Here is a 15,929-nt window from a genome sequence, read left to right as displayed (position 1 = left end):
TGCTTGCGATGTTTTAGCGTGTGTGTTCTGTAATAAGTGTAATTAGAAAAAGAGTAATCAAAGTCAGGCCTCAGGCCTGGGTCCAGCGCGGGCAGCAGCTGATGCACTCCCTCACTTGGGCTCACGTCTTCCAGCTGTTTGAACGACGAACCGTGGCTACTTCACCTGAACAGTCCTGAGAAAATCGTTTTATGTTTCCTTGGTTAAAGCAAATGCAGTTTCCACGGTTTTTTTCTCTCATGTTTTTAAATGGGGACACTTGGGATTTGTGCTTTGGGACTGCAGCAGTATCAGTGACCATACACCCTGACCCAGAACGTTTCCCGCAGCCAGAGGACGTAACGGTGACAGAGACACAGCTCGGTTATCAGCTCGCCACAGGCCCGACGCCTTCGCTGCTCGGCTGTCTAGGCGCTCAAGGCGCTACGGGCCCGGCCACGACCCGGCACAGGGAGCGCCGCTAAGGGAGCACCGCAGGTGGCAGCAGCCGCGCAGCCTCCATCGCCCCGGCTGCTCGGCACGTCGGCGGCTCGCTCCCGGCCCTCTGCCGCCTCACGGGCCGCGGTGCCCCGCCCGGCGCGGGAGGAGCCCGGGGCCGCGTCCGAGAGCCCGGCCCGCCCCGCGGCCGCCAGGGGCTGTCGCTAAGATGGCGACCAAGGTGAGTGCCGCCTGGCGGGGGGAGGGCGCCGCCGCGGCGGCTCCCCGGGTCCGGGTCTCCCCGCTTTCCGCCGGGAGGCACCCGCGGCCCGGGGGAGAAACTTGAGGGCACCCCGGGGTCTCCTGCGGCCTTCGAGGGCTCCCGGCAGAGCGCTCCCCGCCGGCCCCGCGCCGCTTTCGCCAGCGGTGCCGTTCCCGGCCAGGAGGAGGCGGCCCCAGCCGCAGCCCCGGGACGCGCCGGAGGCTGCACGGGTCGGGCGCCGCTTGGCCGGGGAGGCGCAGGGGGGAGGCCGCGGGGTGTGCTGCGGGCAGGCCGCCGTGCCGCTCGTGTGGCCCCATGCGGGCCTTGGCGCTGCCTGCGCGGCTTCTCCTCTCCGGGGGCGGGAGCAGGAGGCTGGGGCGCGGGGCAGCTGAGGTGAAGGGGCAGTGGGAGTCAGGAGGCCTCGGCATCGCGCTTCTCCGTTACGGAACGGGTGCCAGAAGGAGCTGGCTGCAGAGCTGGTGCGTTGTGCCCAGGGAATAAAAGGAGTATTTCTCTTCTGGCCGTTCTCCGTCTACCTATGGCTTTCTGAGATGCCTTCCGCTCCTTATTCAAGAGGTGAAATATCGTCAGGATACTTGCTTGTTACTAAAATTGTAAGGGTAGTACATCACTGAAGCTTGCTGTTACAAACTAACTTGGTCCCAAGTACCTAAACTGTTTTTAATTGTGGATAATACAGTGTGTTTTAACAGGGCAAAATGTGCCTGTAGAGATCAAGGCTTTCTCTCAAATATGTACGCAGGTTTTCCAGTCTTCACAGTCCAGTTGAGGAATAGGGTGCTCACACGTGAATCTTCACACTTCTACAAAGTGTTTACAATGCATGTATGTCTGCAGGGAAAGACGTGATGCAAAGGAGGACAGCTGAGAGAATGGAAACGGAGCCTTTTACCTTAGGCTGTACCTGAAAAAGGAAACCATTTGGCTTCACCATATGGTTGGTGATCCTGAAGTAATATTGTTGAGTACATAGATTTGAATGATTCAGTACCTTAGGATAAGTGACATGAATTTGTGTGTTGTTAATTACTATGAAAAAAATAATAGATTTCCATTGTCGTTGTTTTCCCTCTCCATGGGTTACCCTCTGCCAGACAAAGATAAAAAACAAATCCAGAGTTTAAGTAAGTTGAGTTGAAGTGGAAGGACACTTTGTTGCACCTGTGTGAGTTTTTTGTAGTTGTCTTTAGAGACTTGCAAATAAATACATATATGAACTAAAGCTTCCTATGATCTTCCTGTCTCGAGTAACTTCTGGGAAAAATAAAAAGGATCAGAGACAGTCTTCTGCTCCAAATCAAGACATCTAAGTGATAGCAAAAAACTGTAAGCCCATGCCTATCATTCGTTTAATAACACCTTTCCAATGAAAATGTGGCATGAAGCAGCTGCTAAAATTTTAAACTTGTTTTAATCTGGCTAGTAGATTCTGGTTTTGTGACAGAGAAGGCATACGTAAGATAGACACATGCATCAGGCTTTTGCATATAGCCCACTTCTTTGATTTCCTCTGGTCATTTGGAAGTTTGCTCCTACCTTCAGGAGAAGTTCCCTTGTTTGTGCACCAATTCTTGAAGCAGAATTGTGCATTTGTGGAATTTCAGTGAGAAACTACTTATGTCTGGGAGATTAGCATAAATGGAATATGTGGTTTTATTGGCCTTTCATTTGTATTCTGCATCTTTTGAGTTGAAGATAGGGAGTTCTTTATAGTGATGAAGCTTTTTAGCTTTTTTTAATATAAAATGTAATTTTGATCTTTGATAAGATTCTAACACTTTGAAGTAGACTGTTTGAAATGTACAGAGACTTAAAGCCAAAATTATCCAGATACATTTGACAGCTTTATTGCTATATTTTGATCGGTTTTACTCTAGTTCTACTACTAAAATGCATAGCTGTAACAATGTTCTGCTAGAGAGCATATTTTTCATCATAGCATATATTTCATCAGCAAATAATTGCTCTTCAGTCTTCTCATGAAAAACAGTGCCATGTCTGTTAGGTTGTGCACTTCAGTGCTTTGAACCAACTGATGGGCTTTTTATACCTGTGAAGAAACAACTTATTGGTATGCGTTGCAGCATGGTAGGAGGATCACAGGAAATCTTTTGACCATTACCATTCACTTTTTGTTTGTTTGTTTGTTTTTTCCTTTTTTTCCTATCTAGGACATGAAGGCATGTAACTGGTGATATCTGTAATTCTGATGATGTTTAAATCTATCTTCATGTTGAATTTATCTCCAGAAAGTGTCATCTGGGCTCATGGATTTTATAACTTCTGGTGTTTAGCTCTGTTGCCATTAGGGACTGAGTGATTTTCCTCTGTTATTTTCATAGGGCTTAGGTCAGAGCGTTAATTCAGATAACAGAAGAACTATTATTAAAATGCAGAGCAGATGTTGAGCTAAACTCTTTCAATTTTGTTTTTTTAAAGGCAAATTCAAATATTTCCCAAGTTTATTAGCGGGAGTTTTTTTGTTGTTTTGAATCTGTAATTGACAGAAATTCTGGAGTTGTTTTACTGGTTGACTGTGCAATTCCAGCATGTTTACAGCCTGCAGATGGTTTTTTTTTTTCTTTCCTAGCCTTTGATAGGACTACATGATCCTGTAGTTTCTTAGTTCTCTATAGTGTCTTGAAGATATCATAGGTAAATTAACTTATTTTAATAAAATATTTTTAAGAAATTCATAATAAATTAAAAATACCATAGCTAACTTACGTCTTTTTAATATATGTAGTCATTCAACAAAGAAGAGGATAACTCACCGTAGTGAAGCCCACTGAATGTAGGTGAAGTTCTCCTCGGTTCTTTGTGACTTCCATGGAAAAGAGTGAAACCTTCTTGGAGTGGTTGTGCCAACAGAAGCGTTAGGTAGTAGAGCTAATTTTTAAACATTTATGCATTTGTCTTCAGGCACCCAAAAGTAAAGCAATTAGTGTCAGTCAGGAATTGGACTGCGTTCAGCATTCACATTTTGTCTTCATGTGTTACACTTAGAAAGTCACAGCAGAGTTTGTAGTGCTAAAACAACTTAATCAGGTTTAAGTGACCAACATAACTTTTTTGTGCTTTCTCACTTTTAAATTGTACTTTCCTTCTTGTATCTACTGAAAATTGGTATGCTGGCTTGGTAGCACCTTGTACTGAAATAGCTTGTCTGAATTACAGTACATCTGAAATAGTTTAATAATATAAAAGCCAGGCCTTTACTTGAGGACTGTTGTACCTCCATGGAGCATCTTCTGTAGGCTGTGCTGTTTCGCTCTCTGCAATATTATCTCAAGGACAGTTATTGTGTTAATTGGTTCATGCTGTGACTATTGCCATCCTCTTCCACCTATGTGCTGCATCCTGGGGGTTTCCAGAGCTAGGGTAGCTCCTGAGCACCCCCAGGGCCTCCTGGGGACGTTCTGGGGTTGCCAGGGGTGTGGTGAGATGGCAGTGGTGAGTGCTCCGCGGTCAGCGTATGGCAGCGTGCTTAGTGCACCTCCAATTGGAAAGTTAAGGCAGTGAGGTAAAAAAAAAAAAAAGTTCATATGAAGCTGTATTTGAATTTAAGCTTTGTGTAACATAAGCTATTTTTTTCCAACTTTAATGTTCTAAGTAGACTTGAAGCTATCGTGACCAAGCTTAATGTCGGTAAATTGCATTGCAAGTGACATGATTTGAAAGGTTAAGCAGACAGTTCTTTATTCCAGTTATTGCATTGTATTTTTGCTTATTGTTGACATGCAGTTTTTCCAAACAGACAATAGTTGAACTGTTCTCTGACTTGGAAAGGAGATGACATATTGGCTGACATCATGGGGAATTCCTGTAAATAAAATTGAGGTGTTTTTTGCTGAAATAAAAAGGTCATTCATTGTCTTGGAGTACTTATACATTGACTAGATTAGAAATTAATTTATCATAATGAATGACGAAAGCATTAAAGTTGCGTTGATCGTAAAATCCTCCCCCGTATTTTAGATAGAACTGTTGTTCTGGGTGATTCCTGGCTTTTTCTTTACCATTGGTATTTCAAAAAGTGTTTGTAATATGGGGAGGTTTTTGAAAGTGTGCCATTTTAAAAAGATTTTGAAAGTGACTAATTTAATCCCATATTTGATCAAGCACAATACTATAGTAAAATTCAGATTGTATTGGAGTGAAGTTTTTATTTCTACATTGACTCCCTTTTTTCATCTGTCTCAGGTGGTAAAGCTGGCAGCTGTTTCTTCTGGTCTACCATTTGCATGTACTGTATACGCAGCAACAGAAAAGGAACCCAAAAGTCAGCTGGTGAAGCCAAATCAAGTAAGAGTTTGTCGTTCTTGAAAAGAATGCTAGACAAATCTACAAATATCTTTCCACTGATTTTTATTACCCAGTAAATAAAATACATACTTGAGTGTTACGTGATACTATACATTACCTCCTAAATAATTGGCCTCTACAGCACAAATAAAACATGAAAAGAGTAAGTTAGTGAGGTTTTATCTCATTTTGATTATTACGTTATTTACAGACTGAAGCCAGATAAAGTAAAAGAGTATAATACTTGCTCGTAAGTCTTTTCCTCTTGTACAGTTTCTAGCAATAAATTACATGCATCTTACAACTCTTCTGGCTTATGCTTTTTATGAATAAAATATATTTTTATCATACTCAGTAATTCTACTTCTTGGAACCTGTACAATACTTCCTGTTTTTATTGCTGAAGAATTAACCTGTAGTCACACTTGTGTAATGCAAAAAGAGCATGCTTTAATATGCAGACATTGCTGTAATTGGAAGACTAAAGATTTGTGGTCTTGAAAAACACTATTCAGTGTAAATAAATACTAGTCAGTGTACGAAACAGCCTCCCTGCAGTCCAGTTATGCTTTTCTTTCCAGCTTCCAATTTACAGCTCACCACTTCTGAAATTGAAATACATTGAAGAACAGCCTGGTCACCTGCAGAAGCAATTCTCTTCAGTAAGACAGGCAACTGGCCGCTACATTGGATGGTGTAAGGTAAGAAGTACCTGCATCCAAGGTTTCCTATAATTTCTGACAGCACTGGACTAAAACCTTCAAACAACATCATACTTAACTGTGGTTTTTTTGTGTTTCTTTTTTTTTTTCTCAGTTTCTTGTATTAGGAAAGACCCGTAATTTAGGATGCAAAAATGAACCCTTCTCTCATTGTTCTCTACTGTTCTTTTAAGAGGAAACCTGTGCATTCTCCCTGTTTTCCGAATCAAAAGGCAGGGAGATCAAGTAGGTCCCTTTCAGTCAATACTCAAGTGGATCTAGACCAACCCACAGTGTCAAGTTCCGAAATACCTATTGCTTGACTCTGCAGCAAGAATTACATAGGTTACTTCTTGCCAGCATAACTCTGTTGCATTTGGGATTCTGAAATCCCAGATAGAGTCTCCATGGAGAGAGATTGCTGCTTTCAAAGGACGGGTTAAAAGACCTGATTCAGGTACTTTAGGAAAGACAGACTGAGTGAATCCAGTATTACAGCTAAAGCAGGGTATTACTAACTGTTCGTCAAAAATATGTCACAACTCTATTACTGAATATTCTAGTCACAGAAGAAGATGTGATACCTGTCACCGTTCTCTTGATTGCTAGTCAATGGCAGCTTCTTACCCTGACTGCTGTTAATATATGAAATGTTATGCTTGTATTTTCCTATTACAAACAAAATAGACCTGAGCAGAAAAAGATAGAAACCAAAATGTGTATGTGTATTTTCTGTCAATTCCACTTCCATTGGTCTCTGAAAATTCTGTTAGTGACTACATAACTGAAACCAGTTAGTTATAAGTCTGCATCAAACTTTTCCATGCTCCTAATTGCGAAGTGTCAGAGGTTGACTAGCAGGGACCTCTGGTGGCACAAATTCAGTGTTACTACAAATACTTTTTCAGTGATAAAACTCATGATTCTTTTTTATTAGTCTCATAAAGAACATGTACTTACTTGATTTGTGTAGCAATCTGAGGACAAATATACTAATAATAGGATAAAGAAGAACTTGTAATTAGGTTGACTGATTTGAAAGGAGTAATGCAAACTAGTTGAGTGCACTTCTTAAACCAAATGAATATTGCATATCTTCAGTGAAACTGAGCACCATTTTCACAATCTAAAACACAAAGTCAGAGAAAGTTATCCAATAAAGCAGGGAAAGAGGAGATTGTATTTTATAATTGAGTTTTCTTATGTTACACAGGTGGTGTCCAGATGTTTTGCTGCACTACAGTCTTGTTGGTTAAACACAAAGATGTTAATTTTGAAAATGCTCTCATTATATTAAAGAGAAATTGTTTAATTACATATGGATGGAAGTTTTTAAAAAATACAAGTTTGGTAGTCAAACAGAATAGTCTCAATATAACTACTCTAGAAGTTCACTAATCTGTTCTATTGGGTTTTTTGTTTGTTTTTTTTTTTTGAAAAGTTACATTGTTTGTTTATCTCACTGTTTTGAGCCTTATGTACCTACTGGCTAGTTCTGTACTGAAAACGTCTACTTTTGCAAAGTATTGACGTTTATTTTATTTTACTTTTTTATAGGATGCTTTTTTGTGTGTTAAAAATGGAATAATGGATTCAATTCAGTTTGGGAAAGGTAGGCCTGTCACATAGTTCTGAACTGAACATTTTCTGTTGATTCTTCTAGCAACTTAGAAAATCGGTCAAAACAGTAAATTGTACTTAAAGAGGAAAAAAAGGGATGGAAGGAGACTGCGCTGGGATATTTTTGAGATTTTGAGAGGTGTAAAAAAAGGTTACTAGAGCCACTGCTAATTCATTATATCACTGTGGAGTTTCACTTCTGTCCTCAAGTGAGAGAATCAACCAACTAAGTAGTATTTCTTATTCCTTTGATTTTTCTTATTCCTTTGTTTTTTTCCATGTTTTGAGATCTTGTGATATATTATTTTTGCAGATTTAGAATTTTGTGTGGACTGTCAAAACATTAGATTTTATTGTGATTGTGATGAGAGAAGGTACAGAGAACATCTCCTGTTGCCTTGCTCTCTGCAGAATGTTTTTTGAAGTTTGAGGAAGGGAGTGACTCTGGAGTAGGTAGCACATAGGCCGTGCTAACTCTTATTTTAATTTGTAAACTTTTGAGTATAGAGTTAAATAATTGCACAAGTCTGAAACTACAGATAAGAGTAATTTTCTGTAACAGTTATATACTGGGAAATTCAAAAATATTTATTGTCTTAATTAATCTGTATTAGCTCACAGTAAAATCCCAACTTAAAGCTGTTTTCCTTTTTGTTTCTTAAGGACTAGCATTTTATAAAACATCAAGTACCTAAGGAGGAAAATTGCTGAGTTTCCTGTTGTGCTTTGAGGACTGGGATTCTGGTCCTGGCTAACACAGACTTCAGATTGTGCATCTAGAAAATAAGGCATCTTCATTCGTTAACACAAACTCCAGTGTTGGAATGTTTTCAGTTTTGGATATTTATAATTGTACTTCCACCTTTATTTCCTAAGTTGGAATTAAAAGATAAAGAGTAATGTTGGATTACTGTATTTTTTTTTCCTAAGATGCTTATGTTTACCTGAAGAATCCACCACCAGAATTTCTTCCCAAAGTTGGCATAATTACAATATCAGGCCTAGCTGGTATAGTGCTGGCGAGAAAAGGTAGGATTGGGGTTTTGGTTTTGCTTATTTTCATCATTGATGTGTTGAATATTTAGCATGTACTAATTTTAATGGTCAAAAGATTTTTCTGAAATTGAGGAAAAACCTAACTAGTACTTAAATAAAATCCTTCCTGATAAATTCACAGGGCATCATTAAATGTTTCTTTAAGATGCTGACTGAGACCCACTAGAGCAGGATTATGTAGCCGGTTTTGATGGTGGAATTGACAGCAATTCACTTGATTTGAGTTTGTTCATTATTGGTTTTCAATATGTGTGTGTATGGGAAGGAATTTGGAGACAAATTAATAAGTAAGATTGTTGAGTATAGTGAAAACAAAGAGAATCTAAAGAGAAGTACGTACTACAGATTGTTGGCATTTGGCTACCAGGTATGAGAGAATATATATCAGGAGGCAAGACTTTAGCAACTTTGAAGTTAAAAGGGGAATTTCAGACTTAAAGCATCCTCTTTTTTCAAGATAAATATTAAAGGAATAATACTTATCCTGCTAGAAAATACTGCTCAGAAAATGTTCATCTATAATATCTGAGTGCACATGTGTTTTCTGAATATTTTGCAAAGCAAATGAGTTCATCAAGATTTTGGCAGATTACTAAAGGGATTCTTATTGTATCCCTATTGCTTTCAGTGGACGGGCATTTAAAAAAAAAAAAAAAAGGATTTAAGAATCTGCTATCAGGGCTTCTCTTCTTGTCAGCAAACAGAAACTCCTGAGAATGGCCCAGCCATTCTCGCGTTGGAATAAAGAGGCCCAAGTTTCCAGGTTCCTGCCTTCTCCAAATTCTACATACAGTCTGCGTCCTTGAGAGAACGTGCATGGAACTACTGAAGAACCACTGCAGCTCCTAACTGACACAGACATTCTTCTCATTTTTCGCGGTTTTGGAAAATCTGGTCTGGGATTGCTTCTCATTCAGGAAACCTACTTTGAGAGTACCAGTTCTTTCTTGCAAACCTGGCAGTTTACTGAACTGTAATCACTTTCTGCATTCCCTCCTTCTGCCATAGTGGGGATAAATTGGATACAAACAATAGTTAGGGGTTAAACAATTATGTTTAATTGATACTACCACTTAGCTTTATGTTACCTTAGTGTCTAATTATTTGAAATATTTGGGTTTACACAGGTTCTAGATTTAAGAAAATTGCTTATCCATTGGGACTTACTACTTTAGGAATTTCAGTTTGCTACCCAGCTCAGTCAGTACTAATTGCTAAGGTAAGTTTCCTCGTGTTTTAATATTGAATATTGAATTAACAGTGAATTTAGTCACAGCATTACAGTTTCACTTGATTTAAGTGTCAGTCTTTGGGCACCCTTATATTACTAAACTGCTAAGAGTTTTCATTTGTTTGTTTGTTTTTCTTATATACAAATCAATGAGGATTACAGTTTCTCAAGAGTCTTTGGGAGACTTCCTTGACTCATTGTTTTAAAACTTACATGTCAGGGTTGGAAGACTCAGAAATGAATAGGAATGCTACACTGTACATCATAACCTAGCTCGGGAAGCTAAGTCCTTGTTTCCTGTCTGCTTACATTATGCTTCAGCACATTTTTTTTGTGGTTGCACTGTGAAATACTCTTTATCTACAGAACAATTCTAACATTTCCCTTTATTCAATGCAGTATTATAAATTACTTCTCTAAAATGTGAAAGACTGAAGGATTTGGACATTTTAAAGCAAAGAATTGTTTGCTTCCATGGGCCAGGTCATCTTTTGAAGTTTTTTTCCCTTTTGTATTACTGTCTTTGATCACGTCCAAAATAGTGAGACAAGTCTGGATTCCTTTAAAGCTGGTGTTCCAGTCTATTGTGCTAACATTTACAGAACACTGTTCTCTGACAGGGTTTTGATTTTATTTGGAGTAGATGTATATATCTTTATTTTGAATAGATATGTATATATATGAATGCTTCCTGTGGATTTCTAATAGCAATGTAAATGCTATTTAGGATTTGCTTGACGTAAGAGAAATAGGGACTAGATTTTGAAAAGCAGATGGTTACAATATGTCTTAACTCAGTATGGTGTTGAGCATGTTCTCATCGAAATAAGATGTGTTGCATTTGAATGGTTAGAGCTGTTTTTAAATTGCGGGTTGTTTTTGTTTTTTTTAAATAGGTAACAGGGAAAAAGGTGTTTTCTGCAAGCCATCAAATCTATGGGGCGGTACGATCACTGTGGGCAAAAAAGGAGGATGTCTCCAAGGTAGACTTTCTGAAGTAATGACCATAACTCATAAATGCAAAGGGAGAAAAAAGTAAATGAGAAGGTCAAGTATCATTCTGCTGATAAGTATAATCAGTAAGATTACTGATAGTGTTAAGGGAGGCGCAAAAACCCTTCTCATATTTTTGTAATTTCAGTGTTTAGTTGATGTAAGATTTGTTACACCTTTCAGACCAATAGACACTCAGATCCTCTGTATGCTTCCACAAGCACAGATGCACAAGAGAAGAGTGAGTTTCTCTTAGAGCTCATTTTGAGCTTGGCAAAGTTAACCCATTCTGTTTCAAGGTTTGGTCCTAAGGAGACCACTGAATTTAAGATAGAGAAGATACATAGAATTAGCACAGATATGACTAATTTGCTTTTAAACATATCAGTGAAGGTAATTCCACAGTCCTTTCAGGAAGTCTTTTTAAATTACCCTGTGATTTAAATTGTGTTTGTCTTGGATTGAGCTTATTTTTTTTCTTGTCCTGTTCTTGTTGCAGCCATAGTGAATAAATGGTCATTATCCTCTTTATATTGATCTATTGCATATGGAAAATTTGACATTATCTTCTCCATAGAATAACCTATTACTTTATGTTACTAGGGAGATATTATTTGTCTTTCTATCTTCTGTTAACTAAGGGTAGTAAGTGTTCTGTAAGATCTAAATATTATAATATCTATAAATATTATATCTAAAAAACAGTGACTTCATTGTGAAGTAATTTGAGGGTCTCAAGTATAAACAGTATCAGACTGAAGTATGCACTCATGAAATTGCTTACATGTGAATTTGAAGTTATGGTATCTGAACTGGGGGGGAGGTTTTATGCAGGTTTCTTTATGTTTGTTTTTGTTTTACAGCTGTATCCACTGTACGCAACTGACTAATATTACCAGCTGTATGTCATTGTGTGATCTCATATCTGAAAATAATTTAATAAAAGATAAGCTTTCAGATAACTTAATTTTGCAGTAATGTATTAAGCATTTTATTCATGTTTGGTTCACAGCTGCAGCAAGAGTCAAAATCAGTTACACAAGAAGATAAGAAAAAGAAAGAAATTTCTAATACAAAACCTGAATCTGCTATTGAGTCAAGATCATTTAATAGAACAGAATCTTCTCCAGTAGAGTCTTGGAGTACTAAAGATCCGGTGCCTTCATCAGGTGAATTAAAAATTCAAACTGTAATCTCAGTTACAACATGCAAATCCGAGGCAGGTTCCAAATTCCTTGGATTTGTTTTGTAGTTACTCTTGCTTTAAAATGGAACAGGCTGTCATAGTGCATTATTCTTGAAAATATATTAAAGACAGAATCATTTAATAACTATATCACAGCCTCAGGGAGATAATTTTCTCACTGTGGAACCTGTCAGAGTTTGAAAATTATTATATATTTTTTGTTCTTCCTTAGTAATGTTTTCTTTCATTCCATACGGTGTGGACCATATTGCTAGCAATGAGATCATGTCATCAAGTACTTCTCTAAAATACCTACTTTACATTATCTTTCTATGCCAGAATTTAGGGATTATTGCTGGGTTTTTATTTGTGAAAACAACTAATTTGAATTAATTTGAATTAATGCACAGAAATTTTTCTGTGTTCTTTATCTTCAGATGTTGGTAAAAGAGGAATATGTAAATGACAGATGAAGCACTGGATTTTATTTTGCTAGTTTTCTGCAGTGGTGCTTCCCATGCATCTTGAGTGCCTGGGATAATTGACGAGAACATGTCACAGCATATTTAATGTACAAGTATTTTGATAGGCCAGTTGCTAAGAGTAATAGTAGTAGAATTGCCTATTAAAGTAGAATTGAACTTACTTCAAAATATTGTCAGATTTTGTAAGGGTGGGTTGAAAATTTTACTTGACATGCTTGCTTCTTTCTGTTATGCTCTTTACAAGAATGCTTTTTTTCTGGAAAGCAAAGAGAATATATTTGGATTATTCTTTCCCTTTCTTTTCACCATTAATACAATCACATTTTTCTTTGCTTTGCCCCTTCATTTTTTCTCATTTAGTTTGTGGAATGTTTTGATCTAAAGCTGTCTTAGATCTCTTTCACAGTTGGAATTAGTTCACATCCCTAATACAGACGTTCCCTAAATTAATCTGGTTTGTCAGTGAGCTCTATTTTCATTTGTCCAAACAAAGCAAAGTTTTTAGGGGAACATAGCGCCGTTTGTTAAACCAACTGATCATGTAGCTGGAAAAGATGTGGAGCAGTGTTAAGTGGCACAGTCCTAGATAAACCTGGCATTATATACACAAAGATCCTCCATAATGACAGTATCAGTAAATGTGTCAGTGTTTGTGCCTTGACATTCAGGTTGAGTGTGAGGGCTACGCATTTTACTAATCTTAGTCTTTTTGAAGTCATAAAGTGAAACTATGTAAGTGTGTTTTTCTTCATTTGGAATCCTTACCCCCTGGCTGTGAGCAGCTGTGCAGCAGCTTCAGGGAAGATTCAGCTGTGCTGGGGGGTCGGTTGTGCTTCTGGGAGCAGTATGGGCAGAAAGAATCAAGACTTCTTCCACGTCTTAAGCTTTCCCTTCCTTTCTATCTGTAGGGCAAAGCATCACTAATTCTTCTCTCACCCTGTGGTGTTCAGGGATTCCATCTGCTGTTGTATGCTAATAATTACAACATTACAGAATCACAGAAAGGCTGAGGTTGGAAGGGGCCTCTGAAGATCATCTAGTCCAACCCCCCTGCCAGCCGTTACTTCATCGGTCTGTGACACTTACACAGTTTTAACCAGAATATGTGTGGTTTTGGTCATTCATAAGAGCTTAATAATTCAGTAATTCTCAAAATGTGTCAATAAGCTTTTTTTCTAGAGCTCAAAAAATTATTTAATATATTTTGTTAATATGTTTCTTTCATGTTTCCAACAGGAACAGGGAAGACGACAAAATTTAAACCTGACCCAAAACTTATGGACCATGGTCAGTCCAGCCCAGAAGATGTGGATATGTACAGTACAAGAAGCTAAGATGTCTGCTTATAAATCTTCGCAAAGTATTACAGATAAGGGGGAGGGAAGAAGGGAAGGAATGATCCTTGTGACTCATGCTCTGTGAGGTATAATTTAATCAGGTATTTTCTTATATCCCAGTTTGTATTATTTACTCACGTGATTCTGTTTAATGAATATTTAGTTTCTCACTTCCAATGAGCAGTGAGAATTCACTCGTATTCAGTGTTACTAGTGTGACACTGAGAAAATGAGATTTGTCAGTGTCTTCTCACAGTGAGGTTTCTCTGTGCCAAACTTGTTAATAAATGACATTTCACAAAGGAGATTTGAAAATGTAAACGTATTTCTATACTTGAGCTCAGATTTTCACTGATAGAAGAATGTGATGGATGGGGTTAGAGAGGCTTCTTTGTTTCTTTTTCACTTTCAGCTCTGGAAAGAAGTGCAACTTCTTATTGGTCTGAGTAGCCTTAAAAAATTAGTTGTTTTATCATATGATTAGCGTTATCTCTAATGGTTGTATAAACAAGTCACTTCTTTTCATTGCAAAGTCGTTTGTTGTTGTTTGCCTCTTTCACAAAGGTAAATGGAAACTGAGCTTCTTGTCTTGCATGCTTGTTTTGTGTTTAAATGTCACTTAAGTTGGGAAGCACACAATTGATCTCTAAAACATCATAGACTACGCATTAGTTTCTGCCTACTTCTAATATTTTGAAGAACTGTATGCAAATTGTTTAATCCATGAGAATGGTACTGCTTCAGTTTATATAGAGTGAATTAGCAATGTTTAGGAAATGGAAACCTGCTATAGTTTGCAGGTTTAAAGTAAGAAATGCATAAGTGGTGAAAAGTGCTGACAAATCTGTAAAAACTATGAAGTAGTAGGCAGTGAGAACAGAAAGTGAGAACACCGCTATGCAGACAGATGGTTTGGTTGGAAGTCTTAAACCCCAAAGAAGCACTGCTCAAATGAACATATTTTCAGCACTGGGGTATGAAGGGATAGTTGTTCCTGTTCTCAATAAGAATAGGTTTCACAACCTGATTTCTTCTTCTCAGGCTGCTACTGCAAAGGCAGGTGATTTAATACAGGCAAACAGTGTTCCTAGTGTTACTGTGGAACTAGCAAAAGTACTGAGGGGATATTGCATGATGGGATGTGCACAAAGCCCAAATGCTGAATGAGCAAAAGCATAAATAAGGCTTTTGTGGTGGTTCAGAAACAGATAAGTATATCTGTTATTTTGGAATCCAAATTTGGGCCTATACAGAGTCCAACACAAAGTAAAGTCAGTAAATGTGGGGTTTAAAAAAGATTTCAATTAGTTAAACTTGCTTGAGACACCTGGGTTAGAATGTCATGTGTTTTGTTTCTTTAGTCACTTCTTAAGGCCCAGGAAACTGTCAGAGTTCAGGCAGCAATCAGAGGATATTAAGTCAATCTTCACAGAACCGGACAAGATGCATACGGTGTTCCATCACAGAGAGAGCAGTAGAAAAACTAGATGGCTGGTTTCATATGCCATTTTCAGGGAAACATTTGAAAGACATAAGGCAGGAAATGAAAGTGATGAAGAGATGGTCATTTTCAAGTGCAAGACTGGATGGCAGATATTATCTATCTCCATCTCTGGCCTCTTGGTCAGATTCTGGATTAAAAAAAGGCAAAACCATCTGCTCTACACCTAGATTCTATTTAAATTCTAACTTACGTCCTTCAATTGATGTGCTAACACAAGAAGTCAACAGGAAAGGTAAGAGATGATGCAGATTCGCATTGTTTACTGTGGTGACATTTTTCAGGACGCAGAGGGAACCCTTGCATAGGAATTAGTTTTCTGGGAGCAGGGGAAGAAGCTCCCTTAGATAGCTGTTAAGGAGCAGGCATAGGCAGAGTGCAAAAAGCTTCCCCGTTGATTTTTTTTTTTTTTTTTTCCCCAGGTTCTCTGGGATTTCTCTGTTCCACATTCTCTTCTATGTGAGACAGTGATTTTGTTTGTTTGTTTGTTTTCTATCAAGAGTTTTTGTTCAATATCCCACAGTCAAAAGCCTGGGATTAAAATTAGTGGCTTGGGTTTCTGCACTCAAATACAGCCACAGAGGATCTGCAGCCAAAGAAAACAGGACAAAAAAGTGAAAAGCTTTGCATCCTGGCTGGATGTGTTGTCTCCTTTCAGAAACACCATTGGTGTTTCTGTATCCTGGAAAATAGATAGATTAGTAGTGGAATATGTTAGTAAAACCTGGAAAATAATAGATCATAATAGTTATTTACTCACATAAACTTCTGTTGGAGTTACTTGTCTATCTATGAGACACATGAGAAAAATTTC

The 15,929-nt window shown here is 38.3% G+C and overlaps 2 protein-coding genes and 1 long non-coding RNA gene across 5 annotated transcripts in view; 2 read left to right on the top strand and 1 right to left on the bottom strand.

The window, feature by feature from the left end:
• Positions 1–89: 89 nt before the first annotated feature.
• Positions 90–15,631, top strand: APOOL (apolipoprotein O like). 3 transcript variants are annotated; one of them, XR_010834694.1, is made up of 10 exons: positions 90–658; positions 4,904–5,005; positions 5,587–5,706; positions 7,264–7,318; positions 8,257–8,355; positions 9,510–9,601; positions 10,510–10,596; positions 11,619–11,775; positions 13,514–13,700; positions 14,976–15,631. XR_010834694.1 is itself a non-coding variant. In XM_048076071.2 (9 exons), exons 1-9 carry the CDS (start codon positions 647–649, stop codon positions 13,609–13,611), a joined length of 822 nt encoding a protein of 273 aa, XP_047932028.1. In that variant the 5' UTR covers positions 90–646; the 3' UTR covers positions 13,612–13,921. The 3 variants fall into 3 exon arrangements, 2 of the variants coding, with proteins under 2 accessions (XP_047932028.1, XP_013047652.1); XM_048076071.2 differs by lacking the exon at positions 14,976–15,631 and having other exon boundaries at positions 13,514–13,921; XM_013192198.3 differs by lacking the exons at positions 90–658; positions 14,976–15,631 and adding an exon at positions 1,617–1,637 and having other exon boundaries at positions 13,514–13,921.
• Positions 2,424–4,072, bottom strand: LOC136791843 (uncharacterized). The gene is made up of 3 exons (XR_010834699.1): positions 3,936–4,072; positions 3,475–3,616; positions 2,424–2,750 (listed from the first exon to the last, which is right to left on the bottom strand). It is a non-coding gene; the product is annotated as an uncharacterized lncRNA (long non-coding RNA).
• The window catches only part of LOC106042967 (uncharacterized), a 16,709-nt gene continuing 15,992 nt past the window's right edge, over positions 15,213–15,929 (top strand). The window contains exon 1 of the mRNA XM_048076095.1: positions 15,213–15,350. The gene's annotated coding sequence lies outside the window, so the exon portion shown is untranslated. The remainder of the gene's footprint in view (positions 15,351–15,929) is intronic.

This window comes from Anser cygnoides, chromosome 13 (genome assembly GCF_040182565.1).
Source record: "Anser cygnoides isolate HZ-2024a breed goose chromosome 13, Taihu_goose_T2T_genome, whole genome shotgun sequence".
NCBI classification, from domain to species: Eukaryota; Metazoa; Chordata; class Aves; order Anseriformes; family Anatidae; genus Anser; species Anser cygnoides.
The sequence above is the reverse complement of the archived record's forward strand: the minus strand, read 5'-3'. Positions and strand labels throughout refer to the sequence as shown.